General features: G+C 31.6%; 1 protein-coding gene across 1 annotated transcript in view; it reads left to right on the forward strand.

The window, feature by feature from the left end:
• Positions 1 to 794: 794 nt before the first annotated feature.
• The window catches only part of LOC118197855 (N-acetylglucosamine-1-phosphotransferase subunit gamma-like), a 34,464-nt gene continuing 7,808 nt past the window's right edge, over positions 795 to 27,450 (forward strand). Inside the window, exons 1-6 of the mRNA XM_085820775.1 lie at positions 795 to 1,010; positions 1,157 to 1,211; positions 10,526 to 10,657; positions 16,921 to 17,004; positions 21,194 to 21,287; positions 25,259 to 25,456. Coding sequence (XP_085676901.1) covers positions 956 to 1,010; positions 1,157 to 1,211; positions 10,526 to 10,657; positions 16,921 to 17,004; positions 21,194 to 21,287; positions 25,259 to 25,456 — 618 coding nt within the window. The 5' untranslated portion in view covers positions 795 to 955. The remainder of the gene's footprint in view (positions 1,011 to 1,156; positions 1,212 to 10,525; positions 10,658 to 16,920; positions 17,005 to 21,193; positions 21,288 to 25,258; positions 25,457 to 27,450) is intronic.

Consider the following 27,450-nt stretch of genomic DNA (forward strand, 5'->3'; position numbering starts at 1 on the left):
CTCTTAAAGCAGAGCGATAAACCAAGGGTATCTAGATATCTAGTTGGCCTTGGATCAACCATCCAGAATCCATATTAGACATGTATATCACCACAGTAAAAAAAAAGAAGTTAATTTTGATTGCAGTTTTTTTATATGAAACATGATTATGAATTCAAAGCAGAACTTTTTAAAATCCAAGTGTTCCAAAAAAAGAAGGTTTGGTTTGGTTGGTTGGTTTGTGTAATTATGACAAAGCCTCGAGGGCTATCTGCCTAAGGGAAGGGATGCCTTCGTAGAGGACTTTCTAAGGGAAACTGGCTCGTATACACGTTACACATGGGGAAAACCACGAAAACGCCCATTCAGCAAGCCCGTTCGCAGTATTCGAACCTCGGACCGAACTACCAGTGTTCAACGACTTTACCGCTCGGCCGCCCCCCAAAAAGGAAGTAATATAGTAGACTCTAATCACAAATATTTCCGTGCCCGGAATTAAGGCATGTGTCAAACTCTAAAAGAAGATTCAAAATCTTTCACTTAAATTCAAATTTACTGTTTGAATCTGAAACCAAAACGAAAGCTACAACTCAAAACAAATTCATGGAATACAGAAAACATTGAAACATGTACAAAAATAAAAAAACTAACCATTAAGAGTCTCTAAAATTACTTCTTGTTCAAAAGTGACGTCATATTTCATGAAGCTCGTAATAATTAAGGCTCTAGTAATAATTTTTCCTGTCAGCAAGTTTGAGAAAACGGCAACACTATGAAACATAATATTGGCCGGAAGTTTTCCGTTACGAGATGGCAATTTGAGTTATTTACTTACGACAACATAGTTTTTGTTTGGTGGTAATTTAAATATGTGTGTGGTTTAGAAATGTTAATTATGAAATGCTGATTGATATAATTGTGTATTAAATATGAAATATGCTACTAAAATATTTTAATTTTGTGGAAAATTGTGACAATGATGTATTTACATTTAAGAACATGTTTATTTCTCACGAGTTTACATTTCACAGGTTAATTCAATTAAGTAAAATTTTAAAATTGCTTTAAAACGTGCCCTGTTTTTTCAGAAAGAATTTATTCCCGTTAGTGTATTATAAATGTATAATTATTTGTATTTATTTACTCAATATGTTTTTTAATTGTTAATCATTTGCAGTTGTATACACAGCTTTAGTCCAGATGCGTGTGGTAAAAGATACAGCTAATTATGGGTAAGTCAGTACTTCTTATTGTTTTGCATAATATACATGAAACTGCCGATTTTATAAGGCACAGAATTTCAAGTAATTAATATAAGTATTTTTTCAGTACTATATCTTGCTGGAATTTCTTTCGACTCATTCAGTTGAAATATTTTCGTGTTTGAAGCTATCAAATTTTATAGTGTGTGTGTTAATAATTTTGTTAGCCTTGTTCATAATGTACTACGTGTAATTAAACTAGAAGAAGTTCAGAATGTTGATTTTAAGTGCCCATACAAAAGCATCTAGTAATCTTATTTCCCCTTTTTAAAAAGCAGTTTTCTGCGATATTATTATTCTGACAAAGTGTTTGCATGCATGTGCACTGTGTTATTATTATTCTGACAAAGTGTTTGAATGCATGTGCACTGTGTAGAGGGAAAATATGATTTTTTATTAGTCAATTCATTTTCTCCATGCGTAAAGTAAATAAGAGGTGGTTCCCTTGGGAAGATCTCCATGTAACCCAGCAGTTTTTAAGCTTCGTTGATTCAAGGAACCAATAATACTGCAATATTTTGCTTTTGGAATTCTTACAGTTCACAAAAGAATTAATGTTAAAAAAAGTATTGTTGCTTTATGTGGAAAATGAAGAAAAATCATTGTTTCACTGTAATAATAATAATAAAAAAAAAAAAAAAAAACGTTATTGAACAATTTGAACAAAGGCTTCATACATGCAGTTATTCATTTATGAAATGTTATTGCATTATGTGCATATTTAAAAAAATTTTTTTATTTATCTTCTCCTCCTTACGTAAGGTGAAAATATGTTTTGCTCAAATAAATTGCAGTGAATTGCATTAGGATCATTCTGAATATTCTGCATTAATATGTAAGTAAAAATTCTTTGAATTTTTGCTGATTTTAATTTTTAATGTTGAATCTGTAGAGATATCAATTAAATGCTTTCTTTCTAGCCCTAGCAACTGATCTGTTATATTGTAATTCTGAAATATATTTTTAATCCAGTCATATAGCTCAGTTTCCTTTAAGAAATATTATTTTTATTTTTTATCTAAAAAATATTTATTAGTATGCACATTTTAATACTGTCACCTAACTTTAAATTAATTTTCCATTAGAAAATAATTCAGTTTTCCAAAACATTGTATATTAATCTGATAGCCAAGCATTTAATATTATAGAAAATGCTATAATTTGTTCATTATTTAGTAATATAAATCTTGAGTGTTTGAAGGGATATATTATTAATTTCATTAAAATGGGAAAGATGTCTGTTAAATAAACCATAAACTGCAACCATATTTCATCAAATAATTTTGGATCATAACTGCATTTACATTTATTAAAAAAAATCTGAAGCTTCATCTTTCAAATTAAAAAATTAATGCAAGAATTTTTGGCTGGTCTTTGGAATATGGTAACTGGTAGTTTGGCGACATTTTGGAGGCGATAAAGGTTACTACCTAGGACTTTGGTAATAATGTGAGAAGTACTCAGTTCCGATTACGCATTATTTTGTGTGAGGTAAATGAGAGATCATGAGATATATCATGTGACATTAATGGACGAATTACTGTTCTTTAATCGGAAAAGAGGGGAAATCTGGAAATTTTGTATTTAGCTTTATTCCGTGTTGTGTGAAACAGTGTTGGTTAATTTTTTGATCCCATGGCCCTATCTAAAGTGAATTCGAAATGGGTATTTAGTAGGATTGAAAGAGGTAGTAATAAGTATTTTTTTAAGGTTGTGCGAGATAGAAGTAAAGATTGCTTATTAAGTTTTATTAAGTCTGTTTGGAGGATGAAGGTTTTCAACATCGTGCTGTGAACTATAAGTATGATTTTAAAGATCCTGAAACAGGCGCACATACGATTGCTTTTTATTTAGCGGAGGAAATAAGAAAAGTGTATCCGCCACGTAATCAAGATTCTGAAGAAGATTAGGTAATTTAGTATTTTTAATTATTTGAGGATATTATTTTTATGCATTGTTCTAAATGTAAGGAGTAAATAAAGTAATATGGTATTATTGGAAAATTGTTATTAGCAATGATTTAGTTTAAAGTAATTAGGATTGTAAGCTAATTTTTATTAATTTAATGTATGTGCTTATTTGTATTTTAAGTAGTGTTTTTGAATTTAATTATATTTTAATTAAATGATAGTTATTTTGTGAATTATATGTTTGTAGGAATTTGGTATACGTTTGAGTGGAAATAAACGTGCATGGAAATAATTTAAATATTTGACAAAGTATTTGTAATGTTTGCGGTATGAATTCGTTGGTGACGTTTATAATATAATAGATAATTTAGAGGTAAAAGATTTTGGATATTTTATTTATTTTGTATGTGGAAATGTTCATCTTTGGAAAGGGTATATACTTTTTCGCGATCAGGTAATTTCATATATGTTCTTTTTACCGGATTTAAAGATTCAGAAAATTGTCATGCATTTTCGTGAAATTTTTCTAATTTATGAGAAAAAGCAGTGTACATGGATATAGTGAAGAGTGTGCGCAATGCCATTTTTGTGCAATTCTGGGATGTTTTTTTAAGTAAAAATAAATCGACGTGTACATGGTTTTAGTGATATTTTAATTAAATGATAGTTATTTTGTGAATTTTATGTTTGTAGGAATTTGGCATACGTTTCAGTTGAAGTAAACGTGCATGGAAATAATTTAAATATTTGATAACTAAGTATTTGTAACCGTTTATAATGTTTGTGGTATAAATTCGTTGGTAACTTTATAATATAATAGATAATTTAGAGGTAAAAGTTTTTGGATATTTTATTTATTTTATACGTGGAAATGTTCATCTTTGGAAAGGGTATATACTTTTTTGCGATGCTATAATTTCATATATGTTCTTTTTACCGGGTTTAAAGATTCACAAAATTTTCATGCATTTTCGTGAAATTTTTCTAATTTATGAGAAAAAAGCAGTGTACATGGATATATTGAAGAGTGTGCACAATGCCATTTTTGTGCAATTCTGGGATTTTTTTTTAAGTAAAAATAAGTTGATGTGTACATGGTTTATGTGTATGTGCTATTCTGAAAAATGCGCAAGGAGTTTGCGATTGTGCACTTTTTCCCAATTTTGCAGTTAATATTTGTCATGATTAAGGAGTTTTGTTACATAAAATTTCTAGCATAAGTGTAATTCGGCTAGTAGATTGTTGGAAAAAGTGTTCAGTAAATAAAAAGAAAAGAAACATGTCTTTACTTCGTGAAGACAAAATGGCGGCGAAAAAAAATAGAGGGTTGCTGTAGCAGAGTTGGTCGCCAAAAAATAGCCAAGTTACCATAATCCAAAGATCAATCGAATTTTTCATACTCTTCTGTTATTGGGATCAGATTCAGAAGTGTATGTATGTATGTCTGCAGATGTTTATGTTTGTATGTGCATATATGTGTGTGTGCAGATATATACACACAGATACATTTTTACATATATACAGTCAAAAGTCATTAATTCGGACACCCATAATCCGGAATGATCTATAATCCGAACCTCAAAGCTAAAAACTTTCTGCGCATGCGCCGCGTTGACATATGCGCATAGGCGCTTACGTGTGCGCATAAGATCTTTTACGACTGCGCATATGCGTTTGCGCAAGCGCAGAATACGTTTTCGCGTGCGCGTTTTATGTATAACGGACGGTATCAGCTAAAATTATCTAATTATCTATTTCAGTTAATGTTGATGATTGCGTTGTTCCTTAATTTTCGAATTGAATCCGGCTTATTATTTTTTGAAGACCGTAAGCGCAAATTATAAAAGTAAACTTGAACTTTCGATTATGTCAAATAGAATTTCCGATTCTGGAGCTCTCAAAGGATTGTATAAAACGAAAATATGTTTCGATGTCCATCAAACAAAAAGTGGAATTGCTGCAAAAAATGGATAAAGACATGAAGAAAGTGACAGAGAGGTTAGTGAAAAGGAAAAAATTTCTATTGACAAGTTAGTCGGTATTCTCGGCACAGCAATTACGGGACTTGAACAGCGGAACTTTGTAACTGAACAAGAAATTGTGTCTGTTTATAGAATTAAAGAGAAAGTATTATCACATAAAACGAAGCAACTTAAAACAACTTACATTGAAAGAAATGTTTAATAAAGTAAACAAATAAATATTAAGCTTTTTTTTTTTTTTTTTTTGTAAATTTTGATACCCTTTAGATCATAATTGTTTTTTATTTCATAAATTACGGTTTCATATTTTTAATTTTAGTATTTCTGCATGCCATCTTACGAGATTTAAACTGATGATCTATAATCCGGAAAAATCGATAATCCGAAATCGCCGAAGTCCCGACGAGTCCGGATTAACGACTTTTGACTGTATATATATATATACAAGTCTGGAGTATCCGAGGAGAACGCACATCTGCTTGCATTTGATATCGGGATAGGTGCATTGCACCTGGTATGATGGTTTGGGCAACCACTGGGTACACGACAGCACATCACTAGTTTGGATTGATAGTAATTTTAACACAGATGGGTACATTTCTGACATCTTTCATCCAGGGATTGTGCCCTATCTTTGAGGCCCTCAAAAGCCATGTTCCAAAAAGGTAATGCAACACCACATGTTGCACTTCGTGTTCTGACCTTCCTTGGTACACAGGGTATTTTGTATTGCTGTGCTGGCCTGCACAGTCTCCAGATCTGTCATCCATTGAAAACATCTGATCATGGGTTACTGAAAGACTGGCCTGCCACCCCTCTCCAGGTAATAAAGTTGATGAAGTGTGGCATAGACTTTAAGCAGTATGGAATGAGTTGCTCATTTCTGTCACAAGCCCAGTTTGACTTCGTGCCTAATGAGGTAAGAACCATTTTAGCTGGATTTACCGTTTTAGCTAGCTAATGGGGTAAGAACTGTTTTAGTTTTTAACCTAATGGGGGTAAGAAGCATTTTAGCAAACAATGGATGGATTGATTTTTTCATCAGAAAAAATGGACTTGTTTAAGGAGAAGAACAATGCTTGCGGATTAATGAGAAAAGGCGTTAGAATGGGTTTGTGATGCAGCAAAGAACAAACTGCAATTATGATCTTGGGCATGTAGGAAATACAGATAAATTCTGTATTTTTAACATGCTTAATATGACTTCAGTTAATCAAAAGGGAACATCTAAATTACTAAAAATTACAGGAACTAAAAAGGGGCACTGCAAGTAGCATACAGTAACAGTAAAAAATTGCCACCTTTATCAGTTTTTAAATAAATGGAAGATGATACTGAAACAAAAACTTTCTTTTGGTACCATAGTAAGGGTAAATGAGGAAGGCTAGATGTTATCCATCTTACTGAAAGAGTAGCTCAAAGTTGTATGGAACTATCAGCCATATGCTCTTCAACATAAGAAGTCACTATTAGTCTTGGGCAGTTTCTTCAAGTATCTCGTGGAAAAACCAAAACAAACAAACAAAAAAAAGAATTGAACAAACACTATTCCTGCCATTATTCCTGCAAGGCCTCAGCAGAGTTGCACAATTTTATTAGAACTTGAAAATCAAAAATTATTTATGGAATTGATTTGCCCTTCAATAAGGTTCTGATTAATAAAATAATAATAGTGTAGAACTGCAAGAAAACAGAGATAATATCTAATGCTCTCAATGGTTCTGAAAATCATTACATGTGGGAAGGCAGACTTAATGGTGACAAAGATGATGGCAGTGGTGATGACTTGCACAGCAGACAATGCAGATAGCAGTTCCAGCAGCATTGAATAATTTGAGCCCTAGGAAGTAGCAGTGGGCAACTATGAACAGATGACATTCAAGTTACAAGGAAATAGAAATCAAGATATCTTGTGAGATACTGCAATGTTAATATTAGTGTATTTTTATTGGAATGTAGGTTTCTTTTAAAGAAATAATATAATAGTTACAATTAATTAATTTATCATTTGCTACATTTATACTGCTACCAAATCCTTTGGAAATTAAATTACTTGCATAATTTTCCCCATATGATTTTCAGATGATAAAATTAAAAAAAAAAGGGGGGGGGGAAATAGGCAAGGAAATATGGTATGTAGCAATAAAGACAGCAATTAAAATATTTAATATTTACTATATTTTATTCATGATATAGCTTCTTTATTCAGGCCCAGTAACTATTTTGGATCATTTGCATAAATATTGGAATATTCATATGTTCATTCATATGCTTATTAATAAAAAATCTTTTTCTGGGTCATTCTATCTATAAGAGGTTTGCCTCCCCAAAAAGGTTTTTTTTAGACTCTAGAATTAAAACTAACCTGTTACATCAAAATAGCCAAGCCAGCTACATCGTAAAATAGTACTAAGCCTGTAAATGAGATATTAATTCATCTTCATATAATAGTGCCATTCAGTGGCTCAACTAGAACTTTCGGGCCCCTATGCAAAAACATTTTTGGCCCCCCTATTAAATTTACAGTACTTTTAAGATGGATATATATTCTGCCAATTGCAATAAAAAAGTGAAGTGCACAACTATCTATTATAGCACTCCCATATACAAGATTTCAACGTTCTACGGCTAATCATCTTTGAGTTATGCGAGATATATATCTCTCTGTACGCGTACATATGCATGTATATGCGAACGTACAGATGTCATGAAACAAAATCCCTTTTGAATTCGTTTTAAACCCATTTTATAATCCTTTTTGAAAGGAAGAGCCCTTTATTCTGTCCATACATACAAATGTCACGAAAATAAACTGTAGAAATGGATTTGAGAACGGTCAAAATGGATATTTCCATTGAAATATACCCGGCATTTTGGTACGTGATTTTTGATAATTCAGTGTTAACTGAATTCAGCTTTTATGGGGGCACCTTGCCCTTGGTCATAGTATTTATAAAAGAATGCGTATTTTTTTAAGTTTAATCATGTGAATGTAGTTCAGGAGAACATTTAAGGGCCCCTTAAGCCTTCAGGCCCCTATGCAACGGCACTCTTTGCATACTCTTATTTACGCCACTGGTGCCATTATCTCAAACTATGTTTCTCAATAATGCTATCAAAGAGTTACATGCTATCAGTTTCTTTAACATATTTCATGAATCATATTTAATTTAATCAAATTTATAAGGTATTACATCTTTAACATATATTTATTAACTTATACATAATTGTATATGCTTCAACTTCCTTAGCAATTCAGTAACTAACTCAAAAAGGAGTCTTAAGAAATGTTAAGTTGGTGGAATATATGCATTTTGAGAATGCTCTTGTTGCACTTGTTAATATATCCAAACTCTCAACTACCTATTTCTTGCTTCTGCTGAAACTTTTAGACATTAATGTAGCAAAAGACTATGTATTTGAGTAATTCAAAAGAATAATTTCTTATCCTTTTGTCTCTATAAGCCCGGTAGCTCATTGGCTAGCGCGTTGCGCAGCAGCAACACCTCGGGTCCGGGGTTCGATCCCTGGGCTGGACAAGGTCGACTCAGCCTTTCATCCCCTGAAATCAGTGGGTCAATAGAATGAGTACCAAGTTCTCTTGGGGTCTAAACACCAGGGGTCCTGTGACAAGCTGACTACTTGTTCAGGGCATATGCTCACGCACCCCGGGGCCCACGGTCAAGAAAGCAAATTTTGAGCACTGCATGCCTTGGCCCATTAGGGCTGTTGCGCCAGTGAGTTTAATTTTAGTTTTAGTTTTTTTTTTTTTTTTTTTTTTTTTTTTTTTATCTCTATAATTTGTAATAATGAGATTTACAAAACAACAGATAAAGATTAGTTGGTTGCATTAATGATCAAGTGAAATTTATTACCTAAAAAATTTAAAAAAAGGGTGGATCATAAAACACAATACAGGTTTTTCGGCCAAAAAAAATTTCCACTACTTTCCCTATATTATCTTTCATTCATGATCAGTTGTGTAAGCTTTTTCTGGAGTTCCGAAATAGAAAAGGGGTGACATGTATTGTATAAAAACTAGCCATTAAAATTGCTGCATCATAAAGATGGCATACAACGATATGCATGAAAGGCACTACTTGCTCGGGTATGCAAAGGATTAGCATTCCAGTATGTGTGCACAAAGCAGGTATGAGTAGTGCTATCTGCATTATGTATAAATGGGAGGACTGCACAGCAGGTTTCTCATTTGGAAATCACATTTGAGCATTGATTATTTGTTTAAAGGTCAGTTATGCCTCATGTAAGAAGGAGAAACTCCTACCATCATGTGTTGGAAATCGGCTATTGCTGGTTTGGGGATTATTGGAACTGAGGTTTACAGTTCTATGACATTACTGCTCGATTGTTCAAAGTCCCATAACTATCAGGCAGATATGGAATCTGTGGGTTCAGAAGGGCCATACTGAAACCTGAGGCAATGGCGAGAACACAAACATCATGTCCTCTCGGCCTCGCAGGATCATACAGCCTTGTTATGTACCCTGAATCAGGAACTGCTGTGTAAAAGATGAAAAATGTCTGTGTGGACAGTGTGACGACATCTGCAGCACCTCGGACTGTCAACATGTTGACTATTGTTATGGCTTCTCTTAATGGTACAGCTGGGACAGGTGCACCTACAGTGGTATAGCAACACCATACACAGAAATGGCATCATGTCATCTTTTCAGATGAATCCCAGTTCTGCATATAATATCATGATATATGTATCAATGTGTAAAGAAGGTGAGAAAAATTAATTGTATTAGCTTGCATTTGTTATTGTATATAAGTCTAGCATTTGCAGAGCCTGGTCACATTTTGTTCACATAGCTAGCAATGTGGACAGTTGCCATTACATTTCTGATGTATTAAGGCCCGTGGCTGTACCCTGTCTTTGAGGCCTGCATGTTGCCTTTGCTGTTTGATTTTCTTCGATACAGAGGGTGTTCAATTGTTGCCCTGTCCAGTACATTCTCTAGATCTCTCACCCATTGAGAACATTTGATCATGGATTTCGAAGAGACTGGCACACCACCATTATGATTGACAAACTCTGGCACAGGGTTGAAGTCTGATAGAGTGAAGTACCAGTGCCTGCCATCTAAGTTCAGTTAAAATGATGCCTAGCTAGATTACAGTCATTGTCATTGTCAAAGATGGTAGCTGTGTATACTAAATTCTGCACACCCTGTACCCTAAACTACCTGCAATTTAATCATGTCTTCCTCCTATTACACCTCATGTGTACAATAAATAAGATTCTGCTAATCACTTTCCTTCCTTGTGCAGTGTTTTAATGGCCAGCATTGTATATAATATTACTAACAATTTTATTGTGTGACTAAGATGTGTTTATAAAATATTTAGTGAAGTTCTTAATTTTTAGGAGTTTTGGAAATATTTATGGGGATACTGACAATACCAATCAGCTATATACTTCAATCCCTCCAGCAAATTTTAGTGGACCAACATTACTGAAGAGATTGGATGGAAAATGCTATAATTTGACTCAGGAAAGGTAATTTTTTTATTTAAATCTTAAGTTTTAGATATGTTTATGTTAGTATCAAAGATTCAACATATAAAGACTTTTCAAAATACTTAAAAAATATCATTACAGCACTTTGTTACTTTTCAAAAATTTCCATTTAATATATTTACAGGAAATTCTAGGATTCTGATTCCTCAAGTCAATTTGATTTAACCATGTAATATTATTCAAGTCTCGGATTATAATATAGAATATTGAATTATTCAACCAGAGTGAAAAACTTTCAATAAAACTGAATCTAATTTGAAATTATAATAAAAGATATGTAATTTCCAGCAGTAACTGATCATATCAAATACTGTCATATTACACTTTTCCAATGAAGACTATTAAATTGCTCAAAATGATTGCATTTCATAATATAGAAATATAAAAATACAATACATACAAAATGTTTTGAATAATGACTCTTTTTAAAATAAAACTTAAAGAAGCATTCGTTAAACCATTTATTGAAAAAGAGATTTTAATAATTTAAAAAGGAACTAGATTAGAAGAGTTTTATTATTTACAAAGTTTTCCACTCTGGGGGGGGGAGGAACTGAAAAAAAAAAGACATCCAATAAAACCATGTCAAATTTATCCCCAAGATGGGGGGGGGAAACACTGAGAAGCATGTTATTTCTGTCCAATCTGTGGGGAGAAACCAGGTTTTTGTGTTCTTTCTTTAATAATTAAAAAATTCTTTTTGGTCTTGGTATTAAATTCATAAAATTGCATGTATGGTTATAATTTAACTTAATTATATATATATATATAGATGTGTGTTCACTGACAAGCCAAAACATTATGACCATCCCCAAATTTTTCAATGAACTCGTCTGGGTGACGTGGAGGGCATGTGATGAAGTGGAAATGGTATTTAACTGCTGCTGAAGAAGGTGAGAAATAGGGATGAAGTCCACCCGCCTCCTTTGAAGGCACCTTCATCTATTGGGTCTACACCAACGTCTACTACTACATCAGTTCCTGTGCCTGGATCCCAGAAAACAAATGCTCCTCAGCATACACGTTCCGGACGTAGAGTCCGATTTAACCCTCGGTACCTTTAATTCATTGCCACTGGAGGGGGAGTAGTGTGGTGACTCTGTAAACTTGTGTTGTACTCGCCAACCGCACGCCGTTATCACTAACTGTAACCGAAGGTGATATCAGCGACACACAGTCATGTCTCGTCGTCGGTGCGGTTGGTCACTCGCTTTCCTCCAACGTGATTGTCTGTCAACTGTACTAATTAAGTTTTACTATTGTAATGTGATTAAATGTTTTTGTTATCTAAAAATTGGCTCTTATGGCATGTTATGAATTCATCCTTAAAAACTCTGGCAAATTCCAATACTCATAGTTTGTTGTTGCACACAGCCGCAACCACGTGCAACACTGCACAGCACTTCCGATAATATTATATGGGGTAACAGTAACATAGAAACACATGAAGTAAGTTATATTGTGAATATCTTCTACACCTGGTACGTTCTCCAACTGGACTTTAAAAAGAGGCATATGAACCTTAGTTTTGAATCTGTGCATTTGTGAGACTTTACACACTTTATAGCCAAGAGCTGTAAGCTCTTCATGAATCTCATCTTTAGAACAATCTATGGGTAGTCCTCTGGAGATAACTTTAATAGGTTTTTCTACCTTGCTGATTATTAAATAATGATCTATCTGTTTGTCATCTGAGTATTTAGTAATTATTCTGTGGTCACTTTCTGTCTTAGGGAACACTTTCAGAAACTCACCATTAATTTTAACTGCAAATTCAAGTTTTGTATCATTCTTTAGTTTTTTAACGAAGTCAGAAAATTTTTCTACAGGTTTTACTGTGATAGGTTTAATTTTCGGGGGGGGGGGGTACAATTTCAATAATCTCGGGCTCACCCTGTTCCATGTTGTGATTACCATTATCATTTATGTTTAAGCCATTAAATTTATTACTTACTGGGATATCTACATTACACTTAATTAACTTAGACAGCCTAGCTGGGTTTTTCGGCTGAGTAAGGCCGTCATTGTCCGTGATATCAGTAGCTGACCTTTTATTCTTTTTTGATGGTCTCTTGGACTTAGCATTAACATTACCAGAATCATCATTAACATTTGATACAGTATTAATACCATTTACATCAGAGTCATTATCATTATTTCCATCAGTATTCTTACAGGCTTTACAGCTTTAACATTTTTAAGTTTGCTAGCCATAACTTTTTTAAATATCAATAACACTTAAATTAATACAATCAGGATCGTGTGCACCAAAAACAACTTGCACTTTCTTTTATATATCTCTAATAGTCTTTCTGCAAATCAGTGCTCCATGGCATAGATAGTCTGAATAGCCTGTGTTACCACTAGCACACAATGATTTCAAATCCATGTTGATTGTCATAATCTTTGTTTTCAGCTTTTCAATAGTTTGTAAAGCACACAAGTAGTCCTATAACATAAGTGAGTCCACATTTATTAAAGCACTCCAGTTGGCTCCCAAAAATTTATCTGCAAAACGAAGCATTTCGTTAGTCGGTTCTAGCATGTGGTTCTGAACTGTAGATGTATCCATTTTATCAGGCAGAGAAGATTTGTTTCCCACCATTGCACGGGGTCGTTAATCCTTGGTGAAGAATTCATTAGTCACAGTACATGAAAAATGTCACACAAATTTGAACTAATCCACATATAAATAGATACAAGATGATGAAAACAGCATATAAATCTATACTGTATTTATGCTATGTGCCATATGAATCTTCGAATTTAATTCCAAGTGACATTTTATTGTGGGAGTTTTACAAGGATATAATTTTTATACTTCGGCAGGCCATTATTCTCCAGAATTTTCGCCCTTTAAATATACATTAATACACCTATATTCTATGACCATAAACACAGCTCCAAACAAAAAGACAAATAAAAGCACCATGAGTTATAGTCAGTGTGTGAACAAGAATATAATCCATAAGCTATCACATAGTTGGCAGTCAGCGTGTTAACCCCACCACCACGTTAGAGCTCTCCTGAGTAGTCATCCATCTTTTATTGCTTCAAGTTGAATCATTCAACTCTGTATAAATATTTCAAGCTAAATATAATACTCATGTTCTCTTGACATTTACTGAGATTTCATATATCTATTTAGTTTCTTTAATTTATTTATTTTACACTTTGATTTAGAATGCACTTTATCACATCACACTTTTATTTACTTTATCACACATTAAACAGATATCCACTAATTGTTTTGACATAATAGCACATTATGATGAATATAGCAAATTTTAGTTTAGTTATCCATATGCATCTCCAAAGTAAACATTTGTTTGCCTGCATAATATTTATAAGGACTTTGCAGATATATTCTGTGGTTATCCTCTTTAATACCCGCACATATTTGTGCATTATTATATTTACACATTGTAAACATTTGTAATTATATATATTTACACACTATAAACATTTGTAAAGTTTTACTCTTAGCATTATAACTGAATGGCTAACTTTTAAAAAGTTAAAAGCATATGCACAATGAATAAAATATAATGCCCAATAAAGATATATAGAAAATGTACATAGCAAAATTGTTATGTTTACTCTTATTGATGTGATCTGTTATATTCTTTTTACAGCCTGTTATCAATTACTAATTATTATTCTATCTGCCATGATATATATTATGAAATGACATAGAAACATCAGCACATGTAACATGTATGTTAAACATATATGTGTTCATGATGTTATTACATGATGAAAGGTTGCTCTTATCTGGAAATAAATTTACTCAAGATATAAAAGAAATGTATTTTTACTGTTGTTTGGAGGGATTAAATTAATTTAATGACAGCAGCTTTCACAAAGATGAGTTCTTGAAATTAGACCTCATTCATCGTATGAATTCTATAATATGCTAAGCATATATCAGATTTTAATGAAAGTTTCCCACCATCGCAAATATCGTCTGCACAAACAGTGTGCATTAGCATGTTTAATCATATTTTGTCAAACGATTTTTGGCATTTGAAAGAAAGATACTTCCTTTAGAACACTGTGTTGTGAAATTTGTTAAAAATATTGTTAGCTTTAAGTACAAGGAACAGAACTATCATATTACCAGATTAGAACCATCATTTACTTCCAGTTCTGTTACAAAAAGTCAGCTACAGAATGTCACAAAATCATGTGCACAATTTTAGGTACTAATGTTGTATTATGTGACACTGTGAAGGTTTGATGCTGAAAGTTCAAGAAATATGACATTTAAGAAGCAGAGCGCTCTGGCTGGCCTACTGATGTTGATGAAGCCTTCCTACAAGAACTTGTGGAAGAAAATCAGTATGCAACCACTTGAGAGCTTGCTAAAGAGTTAGACGTTAGTGCTATATGCAACCACTTGACAGCTTGCTAAGGAGTTATACATCAGTGCTACATCCATTAATCACACTATGCGCTGCATAAACTTGACGCACAAGTTCATTCGCTGGGTGCCGCATGAGCTGACTCAAGCAGATAAGGACAGCATGTTTGGGCTTGCACTAATCTACTCATATATCAATGCAAGGACAAAATTCTGGACTGGATCATCAGTTGGGATGAACAATAGATTTACCTCAACAACACAGGGCAAAAAGGGGGTTGGTTTGCGCCTGGTGAACCCGCTGGCAATGTTACAAAGCTCAATTTGACTAACAAAAAGATAGATCGTGATTTATATCTGATGGGATTACTGTGTTATTATCCACAAAGAGTATCTGGAAAAAGTTAAAACCCTTGATGGTAAGGTGTACAGCAATATAGCAAATTTTAGTTTAGTTATCCATATGCGAGATGCTAGTTCGTGTTGATACTGCTATCAAGGAAAACCATCAAATTGAATTCCGGCAAAAGAAGGTAATGTTTCATCACTGTAGTGCAAGACCACATATGTTGGCATTCACCGGCTGTACTCTATACAGATTCGAATGGGATCTTTTGCCACAACCACCATATAGCCTTGACATCACTCCTGTGGATATCTACCTTTTTTCACACTTTCAGCTCTCTTCCATTCTGCACAGGATGTCAAAAATGAGGTTGATAAGTTTTTGGACTCGGGGCCACCAAGTTTCTGGGCCAATGGCTTTGAAAAACTACCAAAACGGTGGCAAAAAGTCATAGATTTAGGTGGTGATTACTACCCTCACTAAAGGTACTGCTTTCATGTTTTTTTTTTCCTAACTTTATTAAGAATTTATTTTTATTTTTTATTTATTATTAATATTATTATTATTATTATTATTTAGGAAAACTTTTGTTAAAGCAGATATTTTTATTTGCATGATTATATTGTTTAAAAATATTATTTTGGGAGAAAAATGTTTAAAAAAAATATTAAAACTATATTGAAGCATGTATTATTAAGAATTAAGAGGATTAAAATAGTGTTTTATGTTATTTAAGAACTTAATTATAATTTAAAAAATTCAACATTCCACTAAATTAAAATTTTCTAAATTTATTGGTTTGATGTATGATATGCCAAAATTTCCACCTTTCATATGGAATTTGTCCATTGCTTTGAAAGGAAAACTATACAAAATTTTCTGTCTTCAAATTTGAAATTAAAATATCTTGATGAAAAATTCACTCTTACAGAGAACTAAATCTGGATGAAGCTGCCATTTCCAAGCCATTCACAGCTTAATTCATGAATTCTGGATTATCAAGATTTCTATTTCAGTCTATATTTGTACATCTAGTTATGAAATCTTAATCAAGAAATAAGGTCTGATTTCTAATAATAAATAAATAGTTTTGCTTTAGACAGTGGTATTTATTTCATGAGTATAGCTTCAAATAATATCACATAGATCTTCTAACTGTTGTTTTTAACTATCTTTCTATCTAAAACGAAAAATGGAACATTTGTAAATTTGGTCGTGAATGGTAAATAATGTAAAAGCAGTAAGTCATGAATCAAAGATCATAGTTTAGAAAGTTTTGGAAAAGAAAATCTAAGAAAGGTTATATTATGATAAAATTATTGCTATGAAAGAAAAAAAGTCATAAAATTAAAAAGAAATTTAATGATATTTTAACAGGAACATATACTACTGCATTTTGTTTTTATGATATTTTCCCTGGTGTGCATGTGCACACAAACACTTCTTTTAAATTCATTTCAATTCAGTGTATTTCTCAGATTAGTTCTTTCCATTTTTAGTTTTTAATCATTTTAAAATTGTTTCTATTTTCAGGTATAAATATGAACTGTGTCCTTTTCAAAATATTACTCAGTATGAAATTTCTCCTAGATGGAATGCATATCATGGAATTTTGGGGTAATAATAATTAATACATATTTTTTATATTTTAGGTACTAAATTTTCTTTAAAATATATATCTTTAAATTATGGAAAGGCAATGACTGAAAAAAAAAACAATATTTTAGTAACCATATATAATCCATATATGCAATTAAAATATAAAGCACTGAAAATTAGGCAGAAAAGCAGCTGTAGATTTGGAATAAAATTCTTTTAATTTCAAAGGCAATCAAACCCAGGTTTCTCTTCTGCAAGTTCAAAATTATTTTTGCCAAATTTTTCTCTCTTGAAGGAATTTTTTTTTATTCCCACTGAAAAGAGACTTATGTCTGATTGTCTTGAAAGAAATCAATAGAATTTTATTTAAACTTTATGCCAAACTAAGTGTGCTTTTATGGTTACTTTTAAATTTGACATTGTTGAACTTCTTTTCCAATTTAATGTAAGGCATCATATAGAATTCTCTAAGGAAAGGTTAATGCATAACATTAATGCATAAATATATACAGAAGTCTTCGAGTTGCTTTTCATTTTAATGCTTCTTTAAGAAGCACTTCACTTTTAGGAGCAATAAATATGCCTTAATTTTTAAAATGAATGCAAAGATATTTATTGTACTGAAAGTCATATTTTATATATGGAAAAAAATTGATATCTTATTTCAGAAAAAGTCCGATTTTGTGCCAGAATACTTATATTAGAACAATTATATATATAAATCTAATACATATCCTAAGTCTCACTTTTGAGACATGAAAAATGCAAGGTGAATTTAGTCAATTGGAATGGGAGATATAGAACTATCCCTTTTTTTTTAGTACATACATACATATGTAAGAGCTCTCTAACAGGACAGTTGATGCTGGTGGAAGATTGTTTTAAAAAGAAGTACTATTCTTTTTCAAGTTTTGTTCCTCTCAATTTTGAAGGCTGAAGTTAGTTGAGTCATCTGAATTGTTGTCTTGACGATGTTGTGAGTGGCATCTCACAAATATGTCTAGAATAGATTGTGTAGTCTTGTGCAATATGTTATCATAGATAGCTTTGTACCTAGATATTTTATAATGGATATGACTTTTAACATTCTGGAACCACCTGGTGTTCAGATCATGCATTGTAATTTTGCTAGTGTCGCGTCTATGAAAACAAGGATACTTATGTATTATCCCATCAAAAATGAAACTGTCATCAAGCAGTGCAACTTAGTGCTAATTATGGATAAGTGTGATGTACCAACACACTCATAAACTCAACACATCTGTGCTTTTAGTTCGGTATAACCCCGATAGATTTTCAGTTCGGTTGATCTCTACCAACTTTCATGATTCAATGATAGCCAACTTTTACATGCAACAGAATAATACATAAGTACCAAAACAAATGACTAAACTAACCTTACGAATATCATTTGAATGCAAGAAGAACAGGTCAGAGAAAAGAGGATTTGTTTACTGAGTGCTTATTTCTAATTGGAAGATTTTAGTTTGAATGTTACAGCTTTTGTGCATTTATGTAAATCAAGGGATGAATCTAGCTAATTACCAAGTACATTATTGATACCTGGACTTTTATTCTAAGCTTTCATTTTTAGCTTTCATTTTCAAAGACACATACCATTTTCTTTTGTTATCTTTACCCTTTTAATCTGCTGTAATGATATTTAGTTTACTTACATATTTACAGTGCCTGGTTGCTATATCTTAAACTTGCATGTAAATTATGCATGTCATGTATTTCATAAATTTTGCTCATTAATGTTAATTTTTTATATTTCTGAAAATTTCATTAATTATCATAAATTTTTATCATAATTGATCAAAAATGGTATTAATTTTTATTCAGAATTTTATTTTGTATTTTGAAAGTTTGAATGTAGTGAGAAATCTTTTAATGAACATTTAAAATCTAAACAGTTGCCTAGGTTTTGGAGCCCATCCCTTCTTTAGTTTTCTGAGTCCATTAGTGAAACTTATGTATGCTTATTATAAAACATTTTTGTTATTATTTTACTGAATATGTGTAAAAGTTCGGTTTTTTAAACCATATGCATATTAAAAACTTAAAGCTTTCCTTGAGTAATTTTTTGCAGATATACATTTTCTCAAATTGTCAGGTGTGCAATGTTTAAAGTTGCATTAATTGAAAACTAAATGCTTATAGTTTTTGCTATATCTTGTACCTGCATGTAAATTATACATGTCATAAATAAAAATGTGTAAATTATACATTTCTCATATTTAGTTTTGAAGTTCTCTCTGTACATAACATTTTTCACAATCTTCTGCAATAATTTATTTTATTATTCATGTGTATAATAATTAGGCCATCAAGTTGATTTCTAGATCATTAATAAAAGGAAATATAGAATTGTACTTTAAGAAACAAGATAATATATGTAAAGTTATAACAAATCTGCTATTATAAATACATTGGAACCTTGAATCACAAACACCTCACTTCATGAACAATTTGATGCATGAGTTAATCATCTGAACAAAAAATGCCTCAGATGACGAACAGTGTCTCGAGTTACAAACTCTCAGTTAGACAACAAATAATTTTCAAAGGTGTTTCAAGGTGACCTATGTCACATAATTAACACCCAGAAACTTCTGGAAGCATCATTTTGTTGTTTTCTATTGCTTAACTTTCATTAGCAAAGCCTGACAGCAAGCGAATTACAAGATCATGAATTTGGCCTTTAGAAAATTATGGCCAGGCTGTTTTTATTTGTTATCTATGATACTGTCTCTCTAAGCAAAAGCTAAGTAGTCAACAATGAAGATGTGGAGCAGTTACTAGAGGACCATAAAAATTAATTCAAAAGATATTATGGATAACTTCAGAAGGGAAAGAACCCCACCTCTTCTACCACTTCATGAGCAGCAATAAAAGGGCAGTTGTAGAAGAAATATCATTAAAAAAAAGAGGAAGATAGAAAAATGATCCTAGTTCTCCAGTCAACAAAATGAGATAAAATGCAAAGTTTTCACATAATATTATCACTCTGATAATGCAGCAACAAGGTAGAGCATAAGCATTTTCAGTATCAAAGCCATGTCTCACTTGAGAAATATTTTAAAATGTGGACAACTCCAATAACATTGGACAAATTTTAATTGAACCAGAGGTTCAGTGGGTCCCAAGCAGTTTTGGCACTTGCAGACAAAGAAGAGATAAACAAATATGCGTTCTAAAGAATGCCATCCGTTCTCTTTTATATAGATGCAGTATTAAATTAAGGTTTCATATATTTTATCTATTTAATATTGTGTTAATCTCTTTTACTTTATATTTAATGATTTCCATCAATTTTGGGTTATGAACTCATGCATAAAGTACTGTTGTAAAGTGTAAATAAACAATCATCTATAATCCAGGAGCGAATAAATCCATTTTACATTAATTCCTATTGTTTCAGTTGACAAATGGCCATTCAGTTAGTGAATGAATTAAATTTATGAACCAAGGTTTCAATGTGTGAATATATATGCAATTGTAAGAGAATTAATGGTCACAACTGTAAGAGGTGATAGAACATGGCAAACGTTGCAGTTTTCATAATACAGTGTGTAGTGGAATGTGAATGTAAAGACACAATAAGTATGAAGAACATGGAGGATACAAAGCATTTTAATCCGATATTACAAAAATTAATATTTGATATTTACAAGAATTGTTCAAATGAATGAACACTAACTGCAATACATGCATCAAAATTAAAATAAAATTGCTGGCACTCATTTAGGAATATGTGTAGCATGTCATGAATTTCTTCAGGAGTGATAAAGTTTTCGGGAAAAAACAATTCTGCATTTTATAAATGCGATCTGTCATGATTGTGATGCATATATTGCAGTTGCTGGTCATTTATTTGAACAGTTTTCATAAATATCAAAACCTACTTCATGTAAATATGGATTAAATTGACTTTTTGTTTTTCATGTTCTTCATGTTTACTGGTTGATTTCACATTCTATCAGAGGCTTTACTACAAAAACTGTTACTTTTGACATGTTCTATCACACCTTGAAGTTATGACAATCAATTCTGCTACACTCTGTATGAAGTCCAGCAATTTGAAGGGTTAGCAGCCAAACTGAATGTGATATTTTGTGCATTCTTATTAACTTGTTATGTATTGAAATTACAATTAACTACCTACATTTCTTATAGTTTCTTTTATTATTATTATTTTATTTAGAATCTGGAGTCACTGGGATATTGAAAATAATACTTTCTCATCAATGATATATACTCATGGGGATCATTGTGGGAATATTAATAGAAAAGTCAAAGCAAGTATATTTTTTGTATACCAGTTATGATGAAATGTGAAGCTACCTAATGTATTTTATATGTTTTAATGCAAACATATAATTAAGAAATTGCATTTATTTTTTGTGCATTTGTCAGTAAGCATTAGAATGTTGTTTGTTTGCATATATGTTAAATTTGCATAATAATATTTACTCAGATTTTCTTAAAGAAGCATGTTAAGTGTAGCCAAAATTTTCATGATAAATCCTTAGCTACACTCAGGTTTGCCCATGTAACATGGATAGGTTAGAGTAGACTGAAGGGTACCCCTTGTATTATAGCGAAATTGTTATTTCATTTATCGCCAAGTTGTTGTTTCATTTATGGTAACCTGAGTAGTTGAATGTTCTGTAAATATACTTTTACCTAGAATTGGGTGCTTCTTTGACTTCTTAAGTGAAAATACATCGATGTGTACATGGACAAAGTCAAGGGAGTGTGCAGTGCCAAGTTTGTGCAATTCTGTGATTTTTTTTTAAAGTGAAAATAGGTCGACGTGTATATGGATAAGGGAGTTTGCAATGCCTAGTTTGCACAATTCTGTGAATTTTTTTTAAAGTGAAAATAGGTCAGACATATACATGGATATTGAGTTTGTGCAATTCTTTGACTTGTTATTTTGTCTTTGTGTAGCGGTGATTTTTGGCGCTAAAATCGCCGGTATCACAAAATAACAGGTCAAATAATTGCACAAACTCGGTATCCATGTACTGCCAAAAATCGCCAATTTTCGCCAAGGCGTATCCGTTAATATACTTTTACCCGTGGATACGCATAAATAATGCTATTTAAAAACAAAGCTGCAAATACGATTACCCCTATGAAAATTTTCATCAAAAGTAAGTGAAAAAAATTAATCTTGCATGCCTACAAATCTGGTGATTAATTCAGGCAGAACTTGAGAGTATGAAATAAATGTACAGTAGAAATGTTAAAGCATCAATCTGATATGCTTGAGAAAGCATGCTATGACAAATCAAGATTAGTAAAGCTTGGAATCTGTTAAGTTAAACAAAATCGTTAGATAATCTTAGCAACTGTTGAAATTACTTCTGTCTTAGCTTGGCAGTGGAAGTTACTTAGTACGCTATCCAACAGTTTAATATTATCCTTAGTTTTTCATAATTCTTCTTCTGCTCAAAAATCATTGATCTAACGTCTCAATGTGAAGTGTCGTGAGAATATTATAAACAATATTGTCATTGGTTTATGGACCAGAGCTAGTTATTTGAAGCAATGTGTCATTGTATGTGATCTAGCATTCCAAAAGATATATTTAAATCTAGCAAATAGCATATAAAAGCATGTTGTATTAACAATAAAATTTATAGTTGGAAGCATAATGATCTTGGGCCCTTTTTTTAAAAATAGTTTTAGACCTTGGATTTTTAATGTTTATAAAGATATTTTAGACATTAACAAGCTTTCAACAGCATGCTAAGAGTGTAGGAGGAAACTTTTTTTATTGCAGCTGCATAGTTTTGAAGTTTAAAGACATGCAAGTGGAAGAATTTCACTGCCCAAACCACTAATTATCAGCCCCATGTAACATCTTCTGTGAATTGTGGAGCATCAACTGCATGTCAGATTTGGCCATGATCACTTCTTCATCTTGCTATAAGAAAAACAGAAATAAATTCGTACTTTCAGCTCTCGAAAATTTATGTAATGTTTACCCTGATGAACAAAAAGAGTTCTAAGCTACTGTTAATAGATCATAGATCAGTGTATTGTAGTAAGTACCAATGAATAATAAATAACTTACTGCACATTTGATATTATCTATATAGGTACTGTGGTAAATATGGTAGTTAAGTGATAAAACAACACCAAAAAGTGAGAATTTTAGCTTCGGAACAGTAAAAAATATAAAATATTCACTGTTACCCAGTTGAGATAATTTGCTCAGAATGGTAATAATGGTGCTATCTGTAGAAACGTTTTCAGCCAAAAATGATGTAAATCAGTATAAGTTATCAGCTAACATCATGAAAGATAATTTCTGGTCATTATATCTGTAATCCATATGAGGGTCATAGAGTAGCCAATGTCTAGAAAATATTGAAATTCTGAATTATTCTACATATTAAATTTCAGAGTTAATAATAGCTTCTTGATATGCATATAAAAGTATATGTTCTATTAATAATTTCACTTTAGTGAAAGACATCAACAGTGTACAGTGGTTTTTATCTACATAAGTGTACTAACATGAAAATTTTATATAATTTTTTGTGGCATTCATATAAAAAGGAATCCAAATGTTTCTTTTAGATTATTAGCTTTTAAAATTGTAATTTACTATATTCAATAAACTTCTTTAAGCCAACTAAGAATGTGAGCAATTTTCTCCCTTCTAAGGATGTGGTTTCATGGTGTAATTGGAAGCACATATGCAATCTGAATGTCTGAAGTTTGAATTCCAGTGAGGTCATCGCTGATTGATTGTTTCCTGGCTTCAAAAAAATTCTGAATTGCTTTACAATTGGTGGATTAAAACTCACTACCACATGTATTTGGCGATGAGCTCCTTTCCTCAATTTGTTGTCCTTTTAAATGGTGGAGAATGAAGTGAATTTTTTCCATCCATACTATGGGTCTTCATGGCATAATTAGAAGTACATCTGGCTAGTAATTGAAGATCCATAATTCAAAAAGGCTGGTGATGGCATTGTTCATTTTTCATGACTTCTGATCCAAAAACAGATCTCTACAAGCATTTAAAGTAAAATTAGCATATCCATAGTTTTAAACTTGTAGGAAAAAGATAAATATTAGAATAAAGTTTCATAAAAACTTTTTTTCTTTTTCAAAAGTGTATGCAAATATGACCAAAAAAGAATTTTTTAAGAAATCTTGTTTCCAGAGACCATTTTGACAAGCACTGATAATTTTTTAATGCTATTTCTCAAAAAATATTTAAAAGTGTAATAGTAATAAACTCACAGTTATATAATATAAATCATCAGTTTTCAAAACAGGGTGTATGATGATATTTTATATCTAGTACTGTAAAATAATTCAGAAACCGGTAAGTGTAGTAACAAAATTACTAAATTAACAACACTGCCTACTGGTTAATTTTAAGACTGCTTTTTCATCTTTAACTCTTTAATAAAATTACATGAAAATGAAATGAACATTGGTGAGTTGTGACTCAGCCTTAGTGAAATAACTCCAGCCATTCATGAACTGTGCACAACAAGCAGAGCTGTCTCACATCCATTAACTCGAAAAATGTTTATAATTCTATAACATTTGCTAAAATGTTTTATGGCGTATCTTGTATTTATCTATGCATGAACCCTCTGACCGGCCCAGGGTTTCACTAAAGAAGCACAAATTTCTCAGAACTACCACAAGAAAGAATTATTTTGTTGATTTTAATGTCAAAATATCCCTGGTATTTTATACCTGGATTTTAACATATTGCCTTAATTTCTTGGACATATTTTAAGATGCTTGTAGGTAGAGGTTCTTACAAACATCATCAAAAATATTCTTGCCAGTCAGAGGGTTAAATGTATATAATTATTAGTAGAATTTAAGTGAATTTTTATGACTATAGATTTATTTAATTGCAAAAGGGATGCATCAGTTGCATACATATTTCCAGGTGTGTATGAAGTATAATACTGGAAACATCTGATGTAAATAATAGCATTACGTTTACATCTAAATAAGATTATGTTCCAATAAATTGGTGATATAGAGTACATTATCACATTATTGATGAACTTAATTTGTATGTTTCAATGTCCAACTGAGTTTAAACCAATTTGAGTAGATAGCTATAAAGTCTTGTTAAATCAACAAATATAATTGAGAATTATTTTTGAAAATTTAGGGAAATGAGGAATCCTCATTATTCTTCTAAACATACTTAACTTGATTATATTTTTATTTTATAAAATTACAATGATATTACTATGTTCAATATCATTTTCAGGTTCTTTTAGAGTGTGGATTTAAAGAAGAATTATCAAATGTGACAGAACCAGAAAGGTGTCAGTATGTAGCAATATTTAAGTCAAAGTATGTTTGCAATAGTGATGCTTTGCTAGTTTATCCAAGGTTGGATCCAGAATCAAGACATAAATGGGATCAACTAATAACTGATTTACATTATGGCTTTATAACAGAAAAAGTATGGGGACTTTTTATCAATATTATTTATTTGCTATTTTGATTAATAATCTGCAGCCTCTTACAAGGAAAGCTTTTAGGCTTTCCTAAAGAAATTGTCATGAAACTTTCAGGAATAAAATCACATGCAAAGTGTTGCATTTCACAATCACCTGCAACCTAAAAGGGTATACACAGTGGCATGCACTCCTGCAATATTTGCAGCCAAAGATTGGCAAACATATGTATCTGTAAGGTTTAAGATATTCTGTCACCAATAAAAAGTGCATATCACATTATAAAAATGCACATCATATACATACATCTGTCTATGGCATAATAAGATTGTGAGAGAAGGCAGCACTCTAAGCAAAGCTGATGCAACCACCATGAGTAGACAATAACAGTACTGGACTCGCAGGTACCAGTGCTAACATATGTGACACACAAATGAGGTTTATGTCTGAAATATAGGAGGTATTTGAGGTGGTGATGGAATTATATACTGGATTTAAAACTGGAATAGTTGTTTCTTTGGCCTAAATGCCAGTAGTGACTTGAGAGTTCCCTTATTAACTCACATCTGGAATTTGATGCACATATATTAGTGAATTTATGCACTTTATGTTACATTGTACTCAAGAACCATGACAATTAACCTCACTTTGTTTGATATCTTGCATTTCTGAGTAGTTGCTCCTGATTTTTTTTTCTCTCTTTCAGAATAAATAACTCCCATACAAAGTGCTTGTCAATGTAATGATAAAACCCAGTTTTTTATTAGGACTCTTGTGTCACCTCCATTGCTAATACTTGTATCAGAATATTAAAAGTGCTAACCATTTGACTAATTTTACACCATAAATAATGCTGCACAATACTATTTATAAACGGTTGAAAATTCTCATGCTGTCTATCACATTATTCAAGCAATAGTCAGAGTCCTGATATACATTCCACCACTAAATTAGTGCAGGTTTGAGAGCATGATTAGTGCAGGCTTATTTGAACTTAACTACTTTATTTTAAATTATGTATATATATATGTGTGTAATATGAAATATATTTATGAAAGGGATGCCTATTTATCATATAGAGAATAGGTTATTTAATTGCAACTGAGCTTATTTAAGCTTTGTGCCTTATAGAGCAATCCTTTAAATTGGAACTGATAGAAAAATTTTGAAACAAAAATAGTCCTTATTCATACTGCACATGAGGAAACCACAGAAACTCTTTTAGTCAACTGGGAATAAAACTCAGCATGAGTCATTAGTGCTTTATGATTTTACTGCATCACTAGTGCCTCTCATATATGGAATCTGAACTTCTATACACATGTAACTAATACAACTTTTTAATGTATTAGTGAATACATAATTTAGCTTTAAATTATACATTTACATATTCATCCAAGCATGAAATTTTGCTGTGTGTTTTATTTCGTTATTCTTTATCTACTGGGCACAAGTAACACCCAAGAAATTTTCAGTATTGCTTTGATATCGGAATAAAAAAAATATTGATGTCATCTTGTGAAAATTCTATAAAACTATTGATATGGTAAAGTTTTATAGAATTTTCACAAGAGCCATGCCTAGGTATTTTGTCAGAGGCACAGACGCAAAATGCATCCTTACATAAAATCAAATTAGTCTCTTATACTTCTACATTCAAGAAAGTTAGCTATACTAAATCATATCATAAAATTTATAGTTATAAATTTATGTATTGATAAAATTAATACTTATGATAATTTTAAATTTTTGAATGAAAACATTAAGAAGTATTCCACGAAAGCTAATAACACTGAAATAGCATAAAAAATATCACATTAATGTTCAAGCACTTTTTTTTAAATTTAATTTTTCTTGCTTTTCAAAATCTTCTTGATTCATTTCCAAAATCTATTTGATTATTTATGTTCTATAGAGAAAATAGTAATATATGAAACATTTTTGGGTCAAAAGAAAATTTAGCATTTTTAAAAATTATCATTATTTTAAGTTTTCTGAA

Source organism: Stegodyphus dumicola, chromosome 7, assembly GCF_044657685.1.
Source record: "Stegodyphus dumicola isolate Sdum_Otavi_A_Nest chromosome 7, ASM4465768v1".
Lineage (NCBI taxonomy): Eukaryota > Metazoa > Arthropoda > Arachnida > Araneae > Eresidae > Stegodyphus > Stegodyphus dumicola.